The 21,627-nt window shown below is 49.7% G+C and overlaps 1 protein-coding gene across 1 annotated transcript in view; it reads right to left on the bottom strand.

The window, feature by feature from the left end:
* Positions 1-602: 602 nt before the first annotated feature.
* The window catches only part of TENM4 (teneurin transmembrane protein 4), a 740,944-nt gene continuing 719,919 nt past the window's right edge, over positions 603-21,627 (bottom strand). Inside the window, exons 29-33 of the mRNA XM_029207627.1 lie at positions 20,925-21,160; positions 17,030-17,326; positions 13,964-15,578; positions 8,582-8,724; positions 603-5,990 (exon numbers count right to left, since the gene is read on the bottom strand). Coding sequence (XP_029063460.1) covers positions 5,232-5,990; positions 8,582-8,724; positions 13,964-15,578; positions 17,030-17,326; positions 20,925-21,160 — 3,050 coding nt within the window. The 3' untranslated portion in view covers positions 603-5,231. The remainder of the gene's footprint in view (positions 5,991-8,581; positions 8,725-13,963; positions 15,579-17,029; positions 17,327-20,924; positions 21,161-21,627) is intronic.

Below are 21,627 nucleotides of genomic sequence, written 5' to 3'. Positions count from 1 at the left end.
AATTACCTCTATGCTGTGACTACCTTAGATTTTTTTCAATTACCTTAGGTTAAGAACACACAGAGCAAAAAACAAAAACAAAAAAACAAAAACAATGCTAAAGGAATTTTCTTCCTTTTTTTCCAAGTTGTATTACGTGGTTATAATAATTTGTATGATGAATATGCGTTATTTTTGAAAGCGCAACCAGTGACACCCCATGTGGAATGCAGTGACGTGTGACATAGTGGACAATTCTGTGCCCAGTGGCAGAGCACAGGCTCTTTCCTTAGGGCAGTGTCGAGCTGTCCCACCCCTTGGAGTCTGTCCCTGAGGCCAGTAAGGACAGCAGCTGCAATGTGGCCCGGGGGAGCAGTGTGGCATAGTTGATGTCAGAGGTGCTTTGACATTCGTGAGGTTAAGCCCCAGGGTCTTTGTGTCCTTTGGAAATGCCTCTCCATGACAGCTGTCACCTGGAGGGCTTAAGAGGGACTTTGGGGCCAAGCACCAGAGCTTTGGAGGTCCTCCTGAGAACAGGAGCTTCTAGTAGTGCAAACTCAGAGGACCGGCTCAAGCAATCACTACTCCAAACAAAGGCCACCAGACAGCTTTAAACACAAAATATTCTTTTATTTGTCAACGAAGGCTACACGGGATCACTTCTAGTTTTGTTTTTATGCCTTTTTTTTCTTTTCTAGAAGGTACCTACATCTGCATTTATTTACAGCCTTGTTGGTATTTACACAGTCAAGAATACAGTGTTAGAAACACAAAAGTGTTGAGAAAAAAACTTCTCAAAATTAGTTCCAGACTTCAGGAAAACTATTTCCACATGGTAAGGCCAGAGTCTCCAGTGTTGGTCGTCCAGAGGCAGCTTGGGAGAGTCCTTTTGCTGAAGCCGTGGGTTCAGAAGTCTTCGAGAACAACAGGCAGGTTTAGAAAAGTGGGATTCTGGTGTTGGGTGAATCTAGGGCTACCAGGCCCCAGCAAACTTCTGTGACTCAGCTCCTGCCAGGATAGCTGAGCCTGCCCGAAAGTTGGTTCTCCGTTGGCAGTTTGCCCTCAGAATCAAACACATTTTCTTCGGGACCAGGAGGTCGCCCAGTATCATGCCTTTGGCATTCCAGAGGGGGTAAGAAACCCAACATCGGCCTGCTTTCTGGGGCGGTCACGTACACCAGGCTGGTTTCTGAGAATGGAAAGGTTGGAGAGGAGAAAGTTTCTATCACCTGAGCAATGAGTCTTTAAAAGGAGTTTGCTGTTATTTGAAGGTAAAATGAAAGGGCCTTGAACTACAGAGTTCTTTCTTTAATGCCCTCCTGTCCAGTAAAATACAGACAAGTGTATAAACTACCTGGGAATTCTGAACCTTAAATAAAGGGCTTTTAATCCCAATGAGGATCCCAAGGGAAAAAAGAGACTGGGTGCTTTCCAAGACCCCTCAGGAGGCAGGCCCCAGCTCAGGACCAGAAGCCACGGCCGGGGCTTAGTGGCTGCTGTGAGGAATGGAGGATAGATTCGACTTCAAGCACCAGGGGAACAAACCCCCAAACCCGAGACCCCACTGAGGCCCGGCAGACTCCTTCCTCTTGGGCACCAAGCTCAGCCTCATGGTCCTCACCTCGTGGCAACTGCAAATACCAGGCTGCAGATGTGAAACTATTCTAAGATTTCACATGGAAATCTCATCTTTGCATATTGGAAACCCCCCGCCACCTATAAGGCGGTACTTAAAAGTCACAGCTGAAAAGGTCCTTTATTCTCTTTTTCTTGTTTTTAAACAAATCTGATTCCTTGTTACGTGCCTATAAAAACACTGCCCAGTTTTATTCCCCTTCCTTGCCTACATCACCTTCTGCTCCCAGCCCCACCTCATTCTTTAAAATCACGCCCTCTGGCCATGTTCAACCTCTGGTCAGTTTCTTAGCAATTGTTTCAAATCCTCCATCCCTAGGTAGAAATCAGGCACTAGTCTGTTCCTTGGGTTAATTCTCAGCCGACAGTTCTGAGAGACAAGCATCAGGGGTAATTGACCGTGGAGTTCCTTTCCCTTCCTCCCGTTGTCATAGCTCTGCCCTCCAGTGACGTCTGCCTGGAGGGTGGATAAAAAGGAAATCTCATCCTATAAAAAGCAAAGTTGGGGAATGACTGAAGTCCTATTTAAGGTGATGACAGAGGGGCTGTGGATGAGGAGGTGATGGCAGCCGTGGAGGATACGGGAGAAGGCAGGAGCTCTTCCAAAATAAACCTTTTTCTAGGGTCAGAAGCTGACATCCTGCAGAATAATGAACCTGAGCCAGTGAGGGAGGGCTGGTAATTCTCATGCACACGTTTTGGTTGGTTAATGCCAAAAGGGCAGGTGCCGTCAAGGATGGGATTTGCTGCCTGGAGGCCTCTGAGCAGGCGCAGGGAACTCCAGCTTATGCCTTCAGACTCACCCTTGTGGTGCGATTGGCACTGCTGGCCTCAGCAGGAGGACAGATGGAGAGTGCAGGCAGTGAGTCACCTGCCAGCCCAAATGGAAACCAACTCAGAAGGGCCGAGGCCAGAAGCACCACCTCCAATAGCAAGAGCACCAGTGTGAAACTGAGGTGCTTGATGCTGCCGGCCCCACACCTGAGGTCCTCTCCAAAGCCTGGGGATGCTTCATCTTCTCCCCATACAGAAGCTATGCCTCCTTGGTGGTATGTAGCCCAGAAAAAATATAACATCATTCGTTTAAAGGAAAGGAATGCTCAATTATTCTCTGTGATTTTGATCTTTAAGAGTCCACACTATTACTTTGGTGGGGGTGAGGGGTGGAGAGTCAGAGGGTTGGGGAGGTGTGGGGAGATGGTTCATTCGGCCCTCATGCTGTCTCTGACCTCCAAGTCGACGTCCCCAGCAGGTCTTGACTGACGTCAGGAAGCCAGCATGGAACTGATCATCTAGGTCAACGGGCAGGGTCCCATTGCTCAAGGGCTCCTTGTATCAAGAGTACATTTGAGAGGCATAAGTCTATTTTGGTTTAAAAACAAAAAAAACACTTGTGTTCTTCAGGCCAAACTATTTTCCATCCCGTCCAAGAACGATCCCGCCGGATGGGACCCACCACCAGCTCCCGCCTTGCACAGTGGGCCCGGGAGCACTGCATCTGACTCAGCGGAGCTCTGGGAGGAGTGGGCAAATAGTCCAAGACACTGTAGCAGCAGTGTCCCTTTTTTTTGGAAACAGGAAGAGCACTTAGCGAAACACATCCTCTCATCCCAGTGGGATGACGTAAGGCAAAACCTCCTCTCCCGAGAAGCTCTGGGTGCCTCCCTCTGCTAGGCAGACCCCGACCTCCGTGCTGCTCCGATTCTCATGCAGCAAGAGACCTTTTCGGTTTCATTAACTCATGGAATATTCTGAAGACTCTGTGAGTAAGGCTATAAAGGTGCCATGAGCTTGTCAGTCCAACAAGGTTTCCACGGGAAGGAGCTCAGACTCAGAATTCATTTTCCACACTCAATGTAAAATGTAACCCATAAAAGTCCCACTTTCTAAGAAGCCCAGCTTAAAGGAAGCATTTGGCTTCCCCTCCTGGTCTCCCAGAGCCTCCTGTGAGAGGTAATGACAGTGGTAATTAGGCAGATAAAACAGGAGAAAGGAGCTCCTAGCTCTCCCCTACTCTCAGTGCTTCCCCCCGCCCACTGGCGGCTGCCTCTCCCTGGGCATGCCCTCCAGGTGTGGGATGTACTCACTCCCGAAAGGACTTAAACTTCTGCCCAATGACCACAGGCGTAGGTCTTCACAGGGACAACTGCAGCCCGGTCTTCTGGATCCATAGGCACCAGCCTCAGGAACCGCCCCCAGTCCTGGTGGGGTAGTTTGATGCTGCCAGGCCACACCAAATTATCTCTTTCCTCCTTTCTCCTTAATCTTGCTTTAAAACCCCAGTTGGGCTCCTCTAGAGGGGAAGCTGTTTTAGAAGAACTTCACAGAAGGAATTTCCTGAAAGCCTATCCGGCTGCATCCCAGCTCTGCAATTAGCCCAATACATGAGAGGCAGAGGAGCCTTCAGGAGCTCGTTAGAAGGATGCTTGACTCATGCTTTCCTCTCTCTGGCTGACTTTTTCTTAAGCCTCTTTCCACGATCAAAGGCCACCAAGCACCTCTCTCCACACTCCTATTTCTCAGTGGTGGCAGCTGAGCAGTGGAGGGAAGATACCCAAAGTCATGGGGAGAGGGCTTCACCTAGGAAGGCAGGCTGGTACCCTTGCCACCACTGCCGTTCTTTTGCCGTGGGTGACCTTCCCTTCTGGACGTGGTGCCCACACTGAGGGCTTGCTGTGTGGTGCTGCTTCTCACGTCTGACTTTGGGAGAGAGAAAGAGATGAATAAGGAACATCATGGGAGGACCAACCAACCACAGATACCCTGGATGCCTCTGCCTCTTGGGGAGGCTTGGGCTCTAAGCCCCAGGATGCTGTCACCAGACTGGGGAAAGGACCTGGGAGACACTTTCTCCATCCCAGCATGGAGGTGGCACTGACAACTACACAAGATTTGCAAAAGGGGTTGGGGGGTTTCATTTCGCATCAAAATATAAAGCTTGGACAGGAGTTTGGGGCAGCTTGAAAAAGGTGCTGTGAGATCATGAAATCCCCCAGAGAAGATGGAACCATCCATGGTCCTCTGGAGGCATGGAACACAGTGAGTAAAAAAGCCACCACTTGTCTGTGGGAGCTTAGCCAAAGATCCTCAGGTCCTGCGGACCCTCCTTCCAGGCCCCCTTGGAAATTTGCTACCGGCCCATTACTCTCCACTGCACCCTTCCCTCCTGCCCGACCCCCATGGAAGAGAAAGTTGCACACGGGACAAGTTAGCACAGACACTTGTGTCTCACATCACACTGGGTACCCGGGGACAGACAAGGACACACCCCAGGAGATGCATCTCAGTGAGGAGAAATGTACCCCAAACAACAAGGAAAACTCCTCAAGGAAAAGGGAACAAAAGACAAAAAAGTTTTCATTGTGATCACACTATGGAAAAAAAATACCTTCTGTTCTTTGCAAAAAATGTGTGAAGGCCAAATTTGTGTTTTTCTTTTCTTAAAAAAAAAAGGATGTTGCATGAATTACACTGCAACCAGTATCTTTTTTGTTCGCTTGCTTTCTGCACTTGTTAAAAAAAGGATTCTTTTTTTTTTTTAAGTACAACACAGTCAGGTATGCGGCCACAAAAGAGTAGCTGTCTTTGGCAAGAAGTCCCGGCCACGGTCCTCTGTGTCACCTTCGGCCCATCTCACTCTGTCTCATGAAGTGGATGTTGCTGGCGCTGTCTGACAGTTCCGGGTACTGCTCGACCGAGATCACGAAGAAGCCGTCGTAGCCTTGAACCCGCCCCGTGCTCAGCGCCTGCTGCTTCTCGCCCTCCGTCCAGGCCCGCAGGCCTTCCTCCCCTTCCCGAAGTCGCTGCTGCTCGCGGGCCCAGGCCTGGCGCACGGCTCTCTGCCGGGCCAGCTCCAGCACCCTTGCCTTCTCCTCATCCGGTGTTGTCCCATAGCGAGTGTTCAAGCACAGTGCCCCGTACTGGAGCTGGATGTCTGTGTACCGTCTAGTCCTGCCACTGAGCACCGTGTTGATCTGGGACACAGTGACGTTGACCCCGTTCTCCAGGGTTCGCCGCCCCCCGCTGAGGCCCAGGATGGCCAGGTCGCCTTCCGAAGGTCCTGCTTTCACGAAGTAGTGGGTGTCCACTCCGTCAATGGTGAAGTGCATGTTCTCTAGGTAGTGGGCGTTGTTCAAGATGGCAGCAACCCTCCGCCCGTCCTCGTTGGCCACACTGATGATGTCTGTGGTCACTCGGCCATCCTTCAAGGCGAACTTGACCCCTTTGCCAAAGACTGAGCCACTGGATGCAAACTTCTTTGTCTCTGGGGCCTGCTGGCAGCTGGTGATTGTGGAGCCGTAGAGCTGATCGAAACGTTCCAGGGTGACGAAGGCCTTGAGCTGCTTCTGCACTTCACACTGTACCCCGAGAACAGACTGATGGTGGGGGGAGAGAGAGTGAGATAAATGGGGAAAAACTTCCAACGGCCTGGAGAACCAGCTTACGTGACTAAAAGTCAAACCTATGCAAATGTATTAACCTGTAGCATCTAGCTCTACTGCTGACCACTAGGACACCCAGCCCTCCCTTCATCCATCTATTCACCCTTCCTCCCATTCAGAAGCTGTTCAGGGAGCATCTACTCTGTGCCCAATCCCTTTCTCGGCACGGAAGATACAACAATGAATCAGACATCGTCCCTGCCCTTGAAGAATTCCTCGTTTAGTGGGGAAAGACAGATGTGGCAACAAATAACTACAATCAAATGTGATGAGGGTGGTCTAAGAGGAGCGATAGTAGCAGCTGTAGCCAACATGTCGTGGCCTTTGAGCTGAACAGTTCACATTCATTATCTCGCTGGATCTTCACAATAACTTTATACAGTAGGGACTGTTATTGCTCTGGTTTTACACCTAAGGAAACTAAGGCTCAAAGAGGTTGTAACTGGCGCGCAGTCATACAGACTAGTAAGTATTCAAACCAACATTCAAACCCTGGTCTGTCTGATCCTAGAGGCTCAGTTCAAGGGCTGCTGGAGTTGGGAGGAGCAATCACGGCTCAGGGTGTCTCAGCCTGGAGGCGGAGAAACAAGGTGAAGGAGATGGGGTTCAAGGACAGGCTCACGCTGGAGTTGGGACTTGGAGGATGAGGGGATGATGTTAGACGCAGGAATGGCGAGGGATGCACTCTTGACAAGAAGGCTTAGTACGATGAAAAGTAGTTACTTACATAAACCCTCTTAGCCTGCTGTGTTGCTCTCTGCCATGTTTAGAAATGATTTTCAAGGAGGGCCTCTGTCCCCACAGTGCTTCCTGGGGGCTCCTCAAGTGCCCCCGCTCTTGGCTGCTTTGCGGGACAGGTTGGAAGCCACGTTCAGGCAGGCCCCAGGGCCTTATCAGCAACTTAGAGAAATGGCTTTAGAAAAAGGCCCAGCGGTTTCTCACTGAAATTCAGTCCTCTTTGTAATTAATAGAGCCCTGTCTGTGAACAATTATTTCCTAGAGTTTCACGGAAGCTAGAGTGCTAAACAACAAAGATCTCCAATGCTTGCCAAGGGCAGAAATCAATAATTCATTGACAGGCAAGGCTGGCAAACCGTCAGAGACTGTGGCTCTGGGAGGGGGTGGAGAAGGGAGTCTGGAGGTAGGGGGTGCAGCTGAGTGGCTGGAAGTGGCCCTGGGAAAACAGTCAGCGCTGTGGGCAGCTGGGCAGTACCTGGAGGGATGGATGGCGGGGATTGGAGAGGGGCAGGGGGTGGGGCTAGGGCTGCAGAGAGAGGATGGGCTTCGTGACCAGACAGACTTGGGTTCTCATCGCCTTTCCAGCTCACCTTGGACAAGTTTCTCTCAACTCTGGTCTTATCTGTAAAATGGGGAAAAAGGCCAAACTCACGGGGTTGTTTACTTCTTTCAACCATTTGTTCATTCAACAAAAGTTTCCCATGCACCTACTATGTGCGAGGTGGTATGCTGGGTACCAAATAAGACCCAGTACTTGCCCTCTTGGGGCTTAGCGTCTAGTGGAGATACAGGGAAGAAAACAGGAATGAAAATATAGCGTTGTGAGTGCTTAGCAAGAGGAAGCTATAGGTGCCACCAGAGCACAGAGGTGCAGAATCACATTCTCCAGAGGTCAGGGGAAGGAAACAGCTAGGCTGAGGCCTGATGGAATCCGACTGGAGTAAGAGATATGGATGTTTAAGTTTCTGATCGCCAGCAGTATGCCATCTGGCAACTCTGATTTCCTCCTCAGTCTCTTGTCCCCCTGGTCAGGGATCCCCTGGAAGGCCTGGTCTCTGCCTGATTCTTTCCTGCCTTCACTGGGATCCCGGGGCATGGAGCCTGGAAGAGCCAGCTCCCAGCACAGATCTTATGAAAGAGGGGGGCAGTGGGAAGAAATGAGCAAATGGATGTCTGAAGTGAGAGGGTGGAATGAAACTGTTTTTAAGGATCTTTATAGCCATAAAATTCTATGAGTCTTTGAAATTGGGTCATAAATGGAAGACAGGGGAAAGTAACATTTTTTTGAGCACCTACAGACAGATCTGGGTTTGAATCCTGCTCTACTTCATCCTTGCTGTGTGGCATTCGAAAGCCTCAAACATAAAATCTGTAAAATGAGAACAACGATACCAAGGGATATTTGTGTGTTAATTTATGTAGAATAGGCCAGGTGCACTGAGGTGCTCAGAAAATGTCACATTTGTATTTCGAACACACCTTCCCTCTTTGTACTTTTGTACTGGGTTGGGACAAAGGCTCATTTTTTTGTGTGGAACTCCAAACTCAGTGTAACGTACAAAACTCCTTAATTTGGCTTGTGAGGGCCTACGTGCTGTTACAGCTGGGTCCACAGTGACCTGCCAGTGGCAGGGTTACTAAGTATTTGCTGAACTGTTTCTGGCAGGCACAGTGGACGTACCACATTGGTTTCTATCACTGGCCTAGGCTTTCCTGAAAAGCTGGTGGGAACCATTCCTGTAATGTCTGGACGGCTTGAGGGGTGGGCAGCCATGTGTGTGAATTACCTTGCTGTTGTCCCACTCCTGAGTCTTCATCTGTGTGTGGATGAGCTCGTAGGATGGTTCCATGGCATCCATGTCTGGCTTGGGATAGCCGGGAATCACGTTGTGAAGCTGGAATCCGAAGGTGAGGAGCCAGCTGTTGACATCTGGGTGGGAGAGAAGCAGAAACAGCCCCACGGAGTCAGTGGACCTCAGAGTGACACATCCCAAGAAAGCAGCCTAGAGTTAGGCTGCAGCGGGGCGGGGTGAGGACACGGAGAGCTGCTGGGGGGAGAGTCAACAAGCATGGTGGAAACTGTTTCACGGCATGAAAGATGAACATGCTCTTGGGACCTAGTGTCCCCTCCTAGGGATGTATCTGAGAGAGATGTCACCGAAGTAGAACCTAGGTTTCCAGACTCCTCTTACTACTGTCACTCTACCCCGAGGACCTTCAGCTTCGTAGCCAGGGGCAGCTGTCGATGGATGAACACTCCTCCACATCCAGCCGCAACACCAACAGGAGACACAGACGACAACCAACCCCAAAGATTTTTTTTTTTTTTTTTTTTTTGCGGTATGTGGGCCTCTCACTGTTGTGGCCTCTCCCGTTGCGGAGCACAGGCTCCGGACGCGCAGGCTCAGCGGCCATGGCTCACGGGCCTAGCCGCTCCGCGGCATGTGGGATCTTCCCGGACCGGGGCACGAACCCGTGTCTCCTGCATCGGCAGGTGGACTCTCAACCACTGCGCCACCAGGGAAGCCCCAAAGGAAAGGTTTTAATGAATGACTTTCAAAGAGAAAATTCACTGAAGAAGCAAACTCTCCCTGCTTTCTCCTTTTTGAAGAGATTAGAGCCGCAGGGCTAAAGTGCATTGGGCATGGAGGTGGCCTGACCAAAGATCGAAGAGTTTTTTTCCCCTTGATCCTGCCTTTATTTACTCTGGGAGCCTAAGAAAGTCACTTGAGCTCCCTGTGCCTTCATTTTCCAGTCTTTATATTGGGCTTGAGGATCTAGCCCCATAGGCATTGGATTTACTGGTTTTTATAATATTCCTGGGGGGTTACTAATTATAAAATACTAAGTATAGGGAAAGGTGGGATGTTGTCATGAGCAACCGGCTCACTGAAGAGTGGAATCAGGAAGCCAAGACTTCAGGAAAAGAAAGAGGGTGGAAAGTGTGTCATCAGTTACTTGGCCCTCTGTTGCTGAGTGTCTTTTATGTGCCCAGCTCTGGTGTCACAGATCCTCAGCTTGCACACACAGGACCCTGAAGGGGAGCTGAGACATGGACACGGATAACCTTGACACAGGAAAAACACCTAGAGGAGGGCAGAAGTCTTTCAGTTCCACAGACTGACAAGTCTTCATGAAGAAGGTTGCCTTGAAGCCAGGCAGTGAAAGCTGTGCAAATTTTGTCAGGCTTTGATGGAGATGAACGCAAAGGCCATGGTATAAGGCAAGGCCTGGAGAGGGGAGGTGAGTATTGGGAGCGTTCGGGTAACCGGACAGCAGTTCAGCAAGGCAGAGAGAGAACCAGAAAGGACAATGGCGGCTGGAGAAGGAAAAGCCTGGGATGGCAGGTGGGAGGTGATCTGGGGTCTACAGGAGACAGACAGACAGCCTGTGTCCCCGCATGGCTCAGCCTTCCTTGCGAAGGGGCAGCTGAAGATGCCAAAGCAGTTGTTGACTAGAGACTCAAATCCAAAGTTAGGAGAAGGCAGGATTTGGAATTAAGTGTCTGAGCCAGCAACTCTGGGTGGTGGGCATTCAGGCCTGCTTTGGGCTTTTTCCAAAGCAGACAGATCCCTGGTCAGGGAGGTTCTTAGGGCCCAGGCATTGGTGGAATTGAGTTCATCCCAGTGATGGGAGTGCCATTCGGGGGTCATCAACTTCATCCCACATTGCCTTTCCATTCAAGAACCTCAAGTTTGCCTTTTTCTTTTTGGTTTTTGTTTCTTCGATGTTCCAGAGCCCCTCTCTTGGGTGTGAAGGCTGGAGGTTCTGATGTGGAGGAGTGGTAGAAAAGGAAGCTTGGAAACCCAGATTCTACTTCTAGAAAGATCATATAAGGGAAAGAACATGGTGAGGCAAGACAAAACCCAGGTCCAAACTCTGGCTCCCAACTTGCAAACTGTGTGATCTTAGACAGTTTCCTTAACCTCTCTGAGGTTCAGTTTCCTTATCTGCAAATTCATGGGAGAAATGGTTTTCACCAAGTCATGGAGAAGAATACTAATAGTGTTACCACTTTGGGGCAGCCAACATAGAGCAGGAACTGTTCTGTTTTGTTACATAAATGATTGGATTTAATGTATTTTAAAGTGTCCAGCTTGGTTCCTGGCTCATAGAAGGTTGACTGTGTTTCCTCAAACCCAAGCCTCCATGTGCCTGGAACTCCATTTCCTCTTTTGTAACGTGAGGTGCTTGGACCAGTTTTCTCCAAAGTCCCTTTCCTCACTGAGTTTCTAAGTATCTCTGATTCTCTGAATCTTGGTAGATGGTTTTTTGGGAAATTAAAACAAACAGAACGGGGGAAAAAAAAACAACCCCACAAAGCCATTGTGCCTGAGGCTGAGAACTTGCATCTGAATTTGTAGTTGCAAAGGAAAGCTTCTATCAGGAATACTGCAAATTCCCAGGAAGCCAGGGGGCTGAAAAGAGGCCTGGGCCTTAATTACAAGTGATGGAAGGTGAAACTGTCTCATTATGCCTTTAGGAAAAATGCTGAAAATTGATTTATTCACTGCTTTTTCTACTGTGCTTTTCTGAAGAGGTGGGAATTTTACTCTTCTTTCCTATGACATCAGAGGTAGACATTTCCCTCAAGTTAAAAAGCTCTTTACTCATCCGTTCGTCCCAGACTTCAGCGTGGCTGCCTGGGACAGTGGTGAAAAATAATAATCCCTTTCACACGTATACAGCTTTGCACTTAACAGAGGGAATTCAGATCTCTAAGAATGAGGATTTTGGAGTCAGACACAGCAGAGTTCTAACCCCAGCCTTGCCACCTCTTCCTGGGCGGGTTACTTTACCTCTCTGACCCTCACTTTCCGGCTTTGTAAATGGGGTCAGTGGTCCCCATCAAGTGAGGGTTAAGTATATGATGGATCAGTGGTGGACATTTTTAAGTTGCCTTCCTAGTGTCCCATTCTGCCTTCTCTCTCTTTCTTTTTGCGGTATCCATGTATTTTTAGGGACGCTGACTCCACCTAAGGGCTTAGCATTGAAGCATGTGACCTAGGCTAAGCCAATCAGTGCATTCTATCTCCCCAGCCATGCTGGTTGGTTCAGGGGTTGTCATGTGACATAAGCCTCTCCAGTATTATAGGCTTAAGACCCTATCCTGTTTTTGGAAAAAAGATGAGATGCCTTTTTATCGTTGTTGTTGCTGGATGTGAATGAGGTTGCATGTAGCCCACGTGGAAGCTAAATGGTCAAGTTTAGTGAGAATTAGTAGTATCTTGGCTTTTAGTAGTAAAATGGTTTTTTCTTCAGCTACAGTAACCTGCCAAGGCATCTCACAGGAAATTCACTGGAAGATGAGGCAGGGGGCGTGCTTCATGCAGACAGATGTAAGAGAAATGTCCTCTCAGTCGTTTAAGTTTTTCTAGGGCTGGCAGCAAGCCGAGTACGGTGAACGCTGTGAAACCTTGTTGAGATATTCCTGTGCGTCCACAGGCCCCAAGGGTGTTTTCATCGCACCTGCTCACCACTGTGTCCTCTCTTCCGTCCCACTCTTGAGACTCCTGCTCTCGACATGACCACCTGGAATTCTTCCCCGAAAGAAGACTCCTCTAATTCTGTCAGCAGAAACAGGTCCAGACTGGGCCACCCCAGTTTGGGGGCCAGGAAGCCACCATGTCCCTAAGGGGCACTCACGTGGGGCTGTACACATTGCCCTCTCCATACTTTTGTACGTGCGGTCCCCTGTATCTGGATCGCCTTTTTTCCCATTACCTGGCGAATGTCCACTCGTAAGCGGACCTCACGCGCCAGCTGCTCCCTGGGTAGAACCAGCCGTGCCTCCTGTGTTTCACTGGCCATCAGCGCAAGCCTCTGCCGTGGGCCCCTCACACTGGACAGCAGTTGTCTGTCTGGCCTCTTGCGGGGTGAACTCCTGGAGGGTGGGGATCATCTTTCTATCCCCAGTGCCTAAAACAGTGGCTGCACAGAGGGGGCCCTTGTTGAATGAAGGAAGCTGCCTTAAACTAGGGGCAGGAGGATTATGTCACAGGACAAAAGACGGGGAGACGACCACGTTTGCAAGTGGTCATGCCCAACTTTTGTCCACCACGAACTCTGTTCTATAAAAGGTGCTGGTTTTATCCAGACCTGAATCCCCAGAGCTGCTCTGACTCCTGAGGTCTTCTGTGACTGGCCTGGCAGCGGCTGTTGCTGGAAGGAGGCTGTTAGAGGCATTTCTGGCATGCGTGACCTATGGGGCATTTTATACTCAAGTTGGTTTCACTTTTAAAATCAGACGATAAGAGAAAGAGAACCAACATGAACCAGGCACTGTGCTAGGCAGGTTATAAAATGTATCTCATTTCACCCCTGCGACCATCCTATCAGGTAAGTTTTTTTTTTTTTTCCTATTTGTCCATCTGTTCTTTGCTCCTTTTTCTCCCTCTTTTCCTACCCTCTTTAGATGATTAATTTAGTCTTCATTTTATCTCCACTATTGACTGATAAGCTGTGCCTCTGCTTTATCTTTTAGTAGTTGCTCTAGGATTTACAATATGCATATTTAACTTACCAGAATCAGGGTAGATATTCTAACTTCAATTTATAGATCAGGAAACTGGAATTCAGGGGAAGTTAAATAAATTTTGTGACTGTCATAGCTTAGAAATGATGGATCTTTCACCTAGTTCTGTCTGTTGCCAAAGTCTGAATTTTCCATGACCTCATCCCAAATAAGAGAACTGAATCCTTCTTTTCTTTCTTTCTTTCTTTTTTTTTTTTTTTGTCATACCTTCATTCAACTTATCGGGGACTCATAACCAGCCTGATCTCTGGGTCAGAAACTCTCAAAGTACATTCCAGGGGATACATCCAGTGAAATATTAGGGTTTCATGGTCAAATAAGTTGGAAAAGTAGTGGGTAAATATATGAAACAGTTCTCTTTACTACAGGACTTCTCAGAGCCTTTCATAAGCTGAAATGTATCGTGAAAGTTTAAGAACGGTAGTTGCCCTGTCAAATTGATTTCATGCCAAAACCAGTTTTTCCAAAGCATTTCTCTGAACTGGTGTTTCTTCAAAAATACTTTGGAAAATGCTGCTCTAAAAGGAAGTCAATATCTCCCATTACCCCATACCAGCTTTCTCAAGGAAGGCTGTCTTTTCAGATGACCAGAGTGATAGTGGTTCCTGCCCTCTGAATAAGCCCTGATCCTCACCTGTCATGAAGCACTTGACGTCCTGAGAGTTACTGACCGGGTTGTTGTTTTTAAACATATAGAGATTAAAAGGCATGATATTGCTGCTACTAAGCTGCTTCCACAACTCGTGGTCTGGGCTAGTCCAGCGACCAGCCAGCACGTCGTAATCTCGCCGGCCCATGTGGACGAGCTTGGTGAGCGGATCATAGAGGCCACCGTGGTAGCCAATGATGATCTGGAAGTTGGGGTTGGTGTCCATGTAGATCTCCCCGTAGGCCGTGTACAGGATCTGCTTGATCATTAAGCCCGTTCCACTGAAGACAGCAAGAGGGGTCCCGATGTTGTCACAGGCTATGTAGAACTCATCGCCGCCGCTCAGCTCCATGGCAAAGAGGTGTCCCTGCAGGTCGTAGTAGAGGGATGTGATCTCAGAGCTGGAGTGGTTGTACAGGTGGGTGACCTTGGTAGGACTGGTCAGGTCTGCGTAGAAGAACTGCAGGTGGTGGCTCTGGCTGCTCTTGCTGGACACCCGCCGCCCCAGGCCATCGTAACGGTACCTGACGCTCCAGCCACCACCCCGGTTGTAGGCCTTGATGAGCAGGCCCGCTGAGTTGTACTCAAAGACATCACTGCCCCTCTGCCTCAGGAAACCGTCCTCGTCCATCTTGTATTGCACGTCACCCAGCCTGGTGATGCGGTCACGGAGGTCATACCGTAGTGGGGTGAGCCGTGCACTGTTCCCCGGGCTCAGTAAGTGCAGGTTCCCATTGAGGTCATAGCTATATCGCCAGAGTGGTTTGTCATTGATGGAGACCGTCTGCAGCTGGCCGTCGGCGTCGTACTCATAGGAGTAGCGGGTGGTGTTGGCATAGGGTCCCACCTTCAGCTCCTTCTTAACGACTCGCCCCATGTTATCATACTGGACGGTCATCCAGTACATGAGCGAGCGGAAGATCTCGTATTGCACTTCCTTCATCCGGCCGTATGCGTCAAAGTGCTTGGTGTGGGTCATGACCGCCGTGGTGATGATCTGGTTAATGTCATAGTAGATGACACCAAATTTCCCAAACTGCTCCGTCTTGCCCGACACATCGTCATAGCGATAGAGGTCGATGGGCAGCGGGGTCTCATTGATCACGGCCTGCATGCTGGTCACCCGGAAGCTGTTGTCATAGTTGTAGTCAAAGCGGGCATTGACCATGCCTTCCTCGGTGAAGCGAAAAATCTGGCGGTCGATCAGGGGCCCGATTTGACGGTAGCGGATGGTGCAGGTGAAGCCCTCGTTCTGTAGGTTGATGGTCTTCAGCATGCCGGCGGTCTCGTCGTAGGTGAAGCTCACCTTGGTGGTGTCGTATAGCATCTCGGCTAGCTTGGACAGCTTGCCATACTTGTATATCACCCTGCGGCCGGTGCCCAGGTAGAAGGTGTGGAGGAGGTGCCCGTCCTCAGTGAAGTCCTGGATGACTGAGGCGTTGCCCTCGGGGGGCTGGTAGATGTTCCTGTAGTAACCCACTGAGCGGATGGTCTCCAGCGTCTGCCGGGCCACGTTGGGCATGGTCACAGAAGAGAGGCGGTCGTTCTTGTCAAACTCAAAGATGTACTGCCTCTGGCTGTGGAGGAGTAGCACCATGGACTGCAGGGGAAGGAAAACCGAGAGATGAGAAGAGGGTGCTGGGAAGGAAGGGGTGGTCTGTGAGCCCAAGACTTAAAGGAAAAGAATGAAAGGTCAAGGAAGCTGGTGGTTCTCTTAAGTTATGCCCAAACTAGAGCTTTCCAACCAGGATATTGCAATGGGGTACAAATGTGCTAAGACAAGAATTTCTCTCTGCCCTTGACCTTGGCAGGGCCTGGGGCCCCAGAACACTCAGGCCATCTGCCTTCCTATAGTGAGCAGCCTTGTCTGTTTGCCCCTTTGTGGGGTACAAGAATGATGATTTCAGCATGGGATGGGGTTGGGAGCACTAGCCTCAAGTATTTGCAGCAGCCTCTCTTCTGGCTTCCTTGTGCCAGATTCCTTCTCAGGTCAACCTTCCCACTCAGGCAAGAATGATTACCCTAAAACACAGCCTGACAACGTCTACTGCCTGCTAAACAACGTCCGTTGACTCCCTGTGGCCTACAGGATAAAGACATGTCTGAGAAGGACATTTAAGGTTTTGCATAATTGTTTATGTGGTAACAGGTCATATGCCCACCCGGGGGTGGGGTGGGCTGTGATGGGAATGGTGAAACCTGGTTTCTAATAATGGACTCATTGTGTGGCCCTGGGCAAGTTCTTTCCCTCTGGGTTGGATTTTTCAGTATGTTGGATGACCTCCAAGGTCTCTCTTAGCACTACCACAAAATGCTGCTCTCAGAGATGTGAACACTGCACAGGGTAGGGGAGACAGATCACAGATCAATCAGAGCCTGGGCCCTGGACAGGTGACCAGGAGCAAAACGTTAAGTAAGGATCTGGGTATCAGAACTGGGGCATGAAATACAGACTGTTTCAGGAATAAGTCAGTAGATAAAAGGCCTAAAGGCATCTGGGCATCAAAGTTAGCATTTTCTCTTATTTGGGGCCAACTTTTGATTTCAGGCCCTTTCTGATTCCAAGTCCCTGGGATGAACTGACTCCTGACCTGAAGCAGAGGGGACATACTAAGGCCACACCTAGCACTTGAAGCTCAGGACTAAGCACCTCTTGCTTAATACTAATCCCCAGGCTTCTGCCTTGTTCTCTGTGACCAGATCACACCAAGAGCCCTAGACCTGGGAGCAGACCCCCGCCTGGGTCTGGACCCGAAATCCTGCTCTGTATGTCCAATAGTGTTTGGGTCTAGCTCCAGCCTATTGGGCGGGACTTTCACATTCTCCTGACCCAGGACCCCCCACTTACCACCCCGTCACCATAATCCATCCATACACCACCCGGGACCCCCTGGCACACTGATGCGGATATTCCTGAGCATTTCCTTTCGGAGACCACATGGGTCAGACCCATCCCACTGAGATCAGCAAGCTGGGCCTGGCCACGGGTTGAGCCACAGTGATGGATCTTCTATATGGCAAGGCCAGTGATGGAGGGCGACAGACACCTGCCTTCTCTAAGTACGTGTAGCTCCAGGTCTTCCCGTCAGCAAAGATCCTAGATGTGATGCGACCCGCCTGATCGTATTCCATCCTCTCAGACATGATGCCCCTCTGGACTCCAGCAATGTGGCCCCCTGGGGAGTAGGTCACGTTGACACCATTCAGCCTGCTGCTAGGTGACCAGAGGCTGGGCCGCCCGGCCTGGTCGTACAGGATGCGGAGGGTGAACTTGCGGTGGTCGTCATAGATCTTCTCTGTGCGTGTCACACGGTCAAAGTCCAGAGACAGGAGGTTCCGGTTGTGAACCTGGGGAAGGGGTAGGAGGAAAGAGAGAGTTAATCTAGACATTGAGAACTTGGTCTGAGAAGCTCCTGAGGAGAGGAGGGAGCACAGGTCGTGGGTGTCAACAGACAAGGGTTTGGGTCCTGGCTCTGTCCTTGTCAGCTCTGTGAAGTTTCCTTATCTGTAAAATGGGAATAATCATGCCAAGTATATAGGGCTGATGTGAGGATGAAGACAATGCAGATGCTGGGTAAAGAGTAGCAGAAACGATTACATCATTTCCTAATATGATTCTCCTAATGAGGATAGAAAGGCAGATCCTTCTTGACTCCCTCCTGAAACGGGAGAGGCCACGTGGGCCCAGCAAATCAGTGCCTGACCCCATTTATTATGTGCCAGTGTTTGCACTCGTGTTTGATACCAGGGAGACCACAGCCAGGGACGGGCTCCAGGTCCCATGGCTAGTGAGTGACCGAGTCTGGATTTGACTCTCACCATTGCAACGTGCCAACATATGATGTGTGGTCCTCTTAGCAAGTCCAGCCCTTCTTAGGGCTTTGGACTCCCCGTCCCCTCTGGGGTCTCTCCTGCCCTCTGCCACCACAATTAGGGCTTCTTGGTCACCTCAGTTAGCTCCCGAGACATCTTCTTCTTCCTGGAGGCCCCGGAGGGCAGTGTATGTTTGAGTCTGGGACGGCTTCTCTGACTGGGGGTTGCCAGGAGACACTGTCCTAGGTTTCGGAACATTTTGCTCCTTCCTCTAGACTCAGGAGCCCATTGTATGATCTCTACCTGGGCTGCTAGGTCAGCACACAATTCAGTTTCCTTTCAGAGTCAGAAATACAGGGGTCCCACAGGGGTAGCAGTAAACCAAGGTTTCTCATATTTTAGTTATGAAATATACTTCAGAGGCCTGTTTCTATATTTGAATCCACCCCTTAGGGGCGCCAGTTGCCCCTGAAACACTGCCAGGTACTCTGAAGCTAGAATGCTGGTTCCCTCTAAGTGGTGCTGGGCCTGGTGGGGCATTTGGGCACATTTTCGGACTCTTCCATTAGTTACTGGTTACGTTTGACAAGTAGGTAAGAAGGCCCAAGAGGAAAGCAGACGATGCAGGCCATATGATGCCAACCCGCACATGTGGATTAAGGTAATGAAAGGCCCTCTGGGGCCCTATGTGGTAGAAAAGGGCTCAAGTCTAGGAATCAGGCCAGGAGTCCAGCCTCAACTCTGTGACCGACTTTTTTCTGTGTGACCTTGGGCCAGTGCCTTTCCCTCTCTGAGTCTCAATTTCTTCCCCTGTGAAACAGCAGGGCTGTTGTGAAGACTGAAGAAACCTCAGTAAATTACCTAGCGGAGCGCTGGGCACATAGAAGGTACTGAGTTAACGGCTGCAGTTATTTCCATTAAATGACAGATGATCGCGGTCATTCTCAGAGGAAGTAGAGACATGTGTGTCTCCCCCTTCTCCCCAAACAAATTCTAAAGCCTTGAAAATCAAGATTTATAATGATGGTGCTGAGACGACTCTAGCTGTGAATGGCCTGGTTAAAATAAGGTTGCCTTCCCAGGGGTAATCAAACACAATTGCAGGAGCAAAAACAGTGTGGCAGACAATTCCCATGAAAAATCAGAGGCGTTGGAGGCTGAAGCTGTGTTCTTTGCAGAGGGGGCAGGGGAAGATGTGGGGTCTGCACCGCCAACAGTGATGGGGGCCCTCCCCCCAAGGTGGTACCACCAAACCAGCCGCCCCCCCTCACCTCCTGGAGGGCCCCCAGTGAAGAGGATCTACACCTCTGCCGCAAAATGAATAAAATTGAATTAAGTAGCTCACTGGGGACCCACCTAATGCCTCCTGTGCTCAGCAGTGTAGGCAATGAGATTATTTTACATCTTTCTTTCTTACAAAAAGTTCCCAGTTGTAAAAAAAATGAGCTCCACTATGGGGAGGTGTACCCGGCTAACATTCTAATTCCACATGCCGCCACTGTGGGTGGCCATTTATTTTGGGAGGACTTGGAGATGCGGCCGCCTGACTGGATTGTCATTCATCTCAGGCTAGGAGAGGGACCAGTTAGTGCCTGGGAAACTTTTGGTCCAGTTTACACGGCAGAGAGAAAATCCTAATAGCACTAATTACTGCCATTTATTGAGCACCTGGGGTCTTCCAGCGCTAGGCTAGGTGCTTCAAATGTATCATCTGGTTTCTGTAGAGGAATCTGAGGCTCAGAGGAGCTGCTCAGGGCTACACATGTGGCCCAGGCAGGAATAAACCCTGGTCAAACTTTCTACTTAGCTCACTGCCTCAGATGTGTATGAAGGGCTCCTGGAGAATTCACACAGGGGGCTCAGTGAGGCCATGGATGGTGTCCCACAGAGAACAAAGAAAGCTAGGCCTTCTCTGGGGAGCCCGTGGAAGGCTGTTTCCCACATTAGATAGTTGCTTGAGTTCTTGACTGTTGAGGAACACAGGAAACCTTGTTGTCTGGGCTCTAGTTGTGTGACATTGAATAAGTAACTTACTGTTTCTGTATCTGCTGTGAGAATGACACTATGAGACAGGGTGCCTATTTCTAGTCATTACTGCTGCCCAGCTGTGTGAATCAGGAAAAATCCCTTTTCTCTCTGGACCTTGGTTATCCCATGCATGAATCAGGGGCTGAAGTGAACTTTCTTTGTGAGAAAGGGCAGGGGGCTCAAGACAGCGCTGGCCGTGTTGCATGAGGATGCTTCTGTGGCTTTTAGGAGTCAGGAGCATGTGGCTCAGTCCCGTGGTACCCTGCAGCTCAGCAAGTCTCCATGGAGCACCTGTGGTCTGCAAGGCACTGTGCTGAAAGCCAGGTCTGGGTCCTCTGTTTTCACTCTCCCCATTGCCTTCCTTTCTGAAGTTGGAGGGAAAAGAAGCTGGGCAATCTGGCCCTGGGGCAGAGGCCACACTATAGAGACATGGGAGTCAGGCAGAAAAAGGGCTGGTTCAGGGCATCCACACACCGAAAAGTGCTCTGAGATGCCACACTGCAGATGCCAAGCCCCTGGCAGTGACAGCTACGGTGGGGTCGTTCTGCTGTCTTAGGAAGGATAACTCTGCCTGGAAGGAGAATGTGGCTTAGGTTCCAAAGAGCTAAACTGACTCTTGGTACATGTTAGCAACAGTAATAACAATAACAGTAATAAGAATAACAATAAAAGGACAACTAGAATAGGTATTACTGACCACTTATTATGTGCCAGACTCTGTATAGGGTACTCTATGTATTATTTCTAATCCTTGTAGCAACTTATAAATTGGTTTGATCTCCCCCATTTTATGGATAATGAAATTGAGGCTTTACGAGATTGCGGATCTGCCCAAATTCACTCAGGGAATAATAGAAGCTGGAAGCCTGACTAACATCAAAGCCAGTGATCGTTTCACTAGCACAACTGAAAAGATACACGAGCCTCTTGTTGTGGGTAGTCGCTTAATTTACTTTCCCCTTTGCAGATGAAGAAACTGAGGCCCAGGAACACCTTCTCCCCGGGACGGTTTCAAGGAGAGTCCAGTTCTCAGATGCCTCCTCCTTCTTTCCCCCCAGGATCCAACCACCCCCAGGGGCTGAGACCTGCTGGAGGCCTTGCTCACCCGAAGCCGGCGCCCGAAGACGGTGACCTGGCCGCGAGCCTGCTCCTTGCGCTGCCGCCACTCCACCAGGTTGAGGCCGTTGTCGATGGGCAGCGTGACGTTCCGCTTGCCCACGGTGGGGTTGACGGTCCCGGCCAGCAGGTGGGGCTCCGTCTGCAGGGCCACCTCCATGCCGTTGGCCAACAGCAGCCGCAGGGAGCCGTCGGCCCCGATGTAGTAGCTGTTCCGGACCTGGTCTGAGGGAGAGAAGAGGGATGGACTCTGCTCGGGAGGGGGGAGGACGGAGGGAGGTGTGTGTACAGCAGAGGCAGTGGTGTGGTGTTTAAATGTGTTTATGTTTCTGACTACAGAAACAAAACACTGTCATTGAAGAAAACCAGGAAAATACAGGGAGGTCCATGAGTTCAATACCCAAAGGAAACCACTGTAAATATTTTGGTTTATTCCTAGATTTTAGGGTATTTCTGAACACGTGTACAGTTAAAAATGGTTGCTTACGGAGGTTTTTCACTGATCATTGTATTATATTGTTGAATAGCTCCATAAATGTGTTCCTTAATGACTACATGTTATTCCATTGCCTGGAAATACCAGAATTTATTTAACCAGCCCTCAAAGAGATATTCTGATTATTTCCAGCTTTGCATAATTACAGGTAACACTGCAGGTAAATACATTTTAAACATTATGCTAAGTGAAAGAA

This window comes from Monodon monoceros, unplaced genomic scaffold (genome assembly GCF_005190385.1).
Source record: "Monodon monoceros isolate NGI ecotype Baffin Bay Population unplaced genomic scaffold, NGI_Narwhal_1 Super_Scaffold_7, whole genome shotgun sequence".
NCBI lineage: Eukaryota > Metazoa > Chordata > Mammalia > Artiodactyla > Monodontidae > Monodon > Monodon monoceros.
This window is presented reverse-complemented; position numbering and strand designations above follow the sequence as displayed.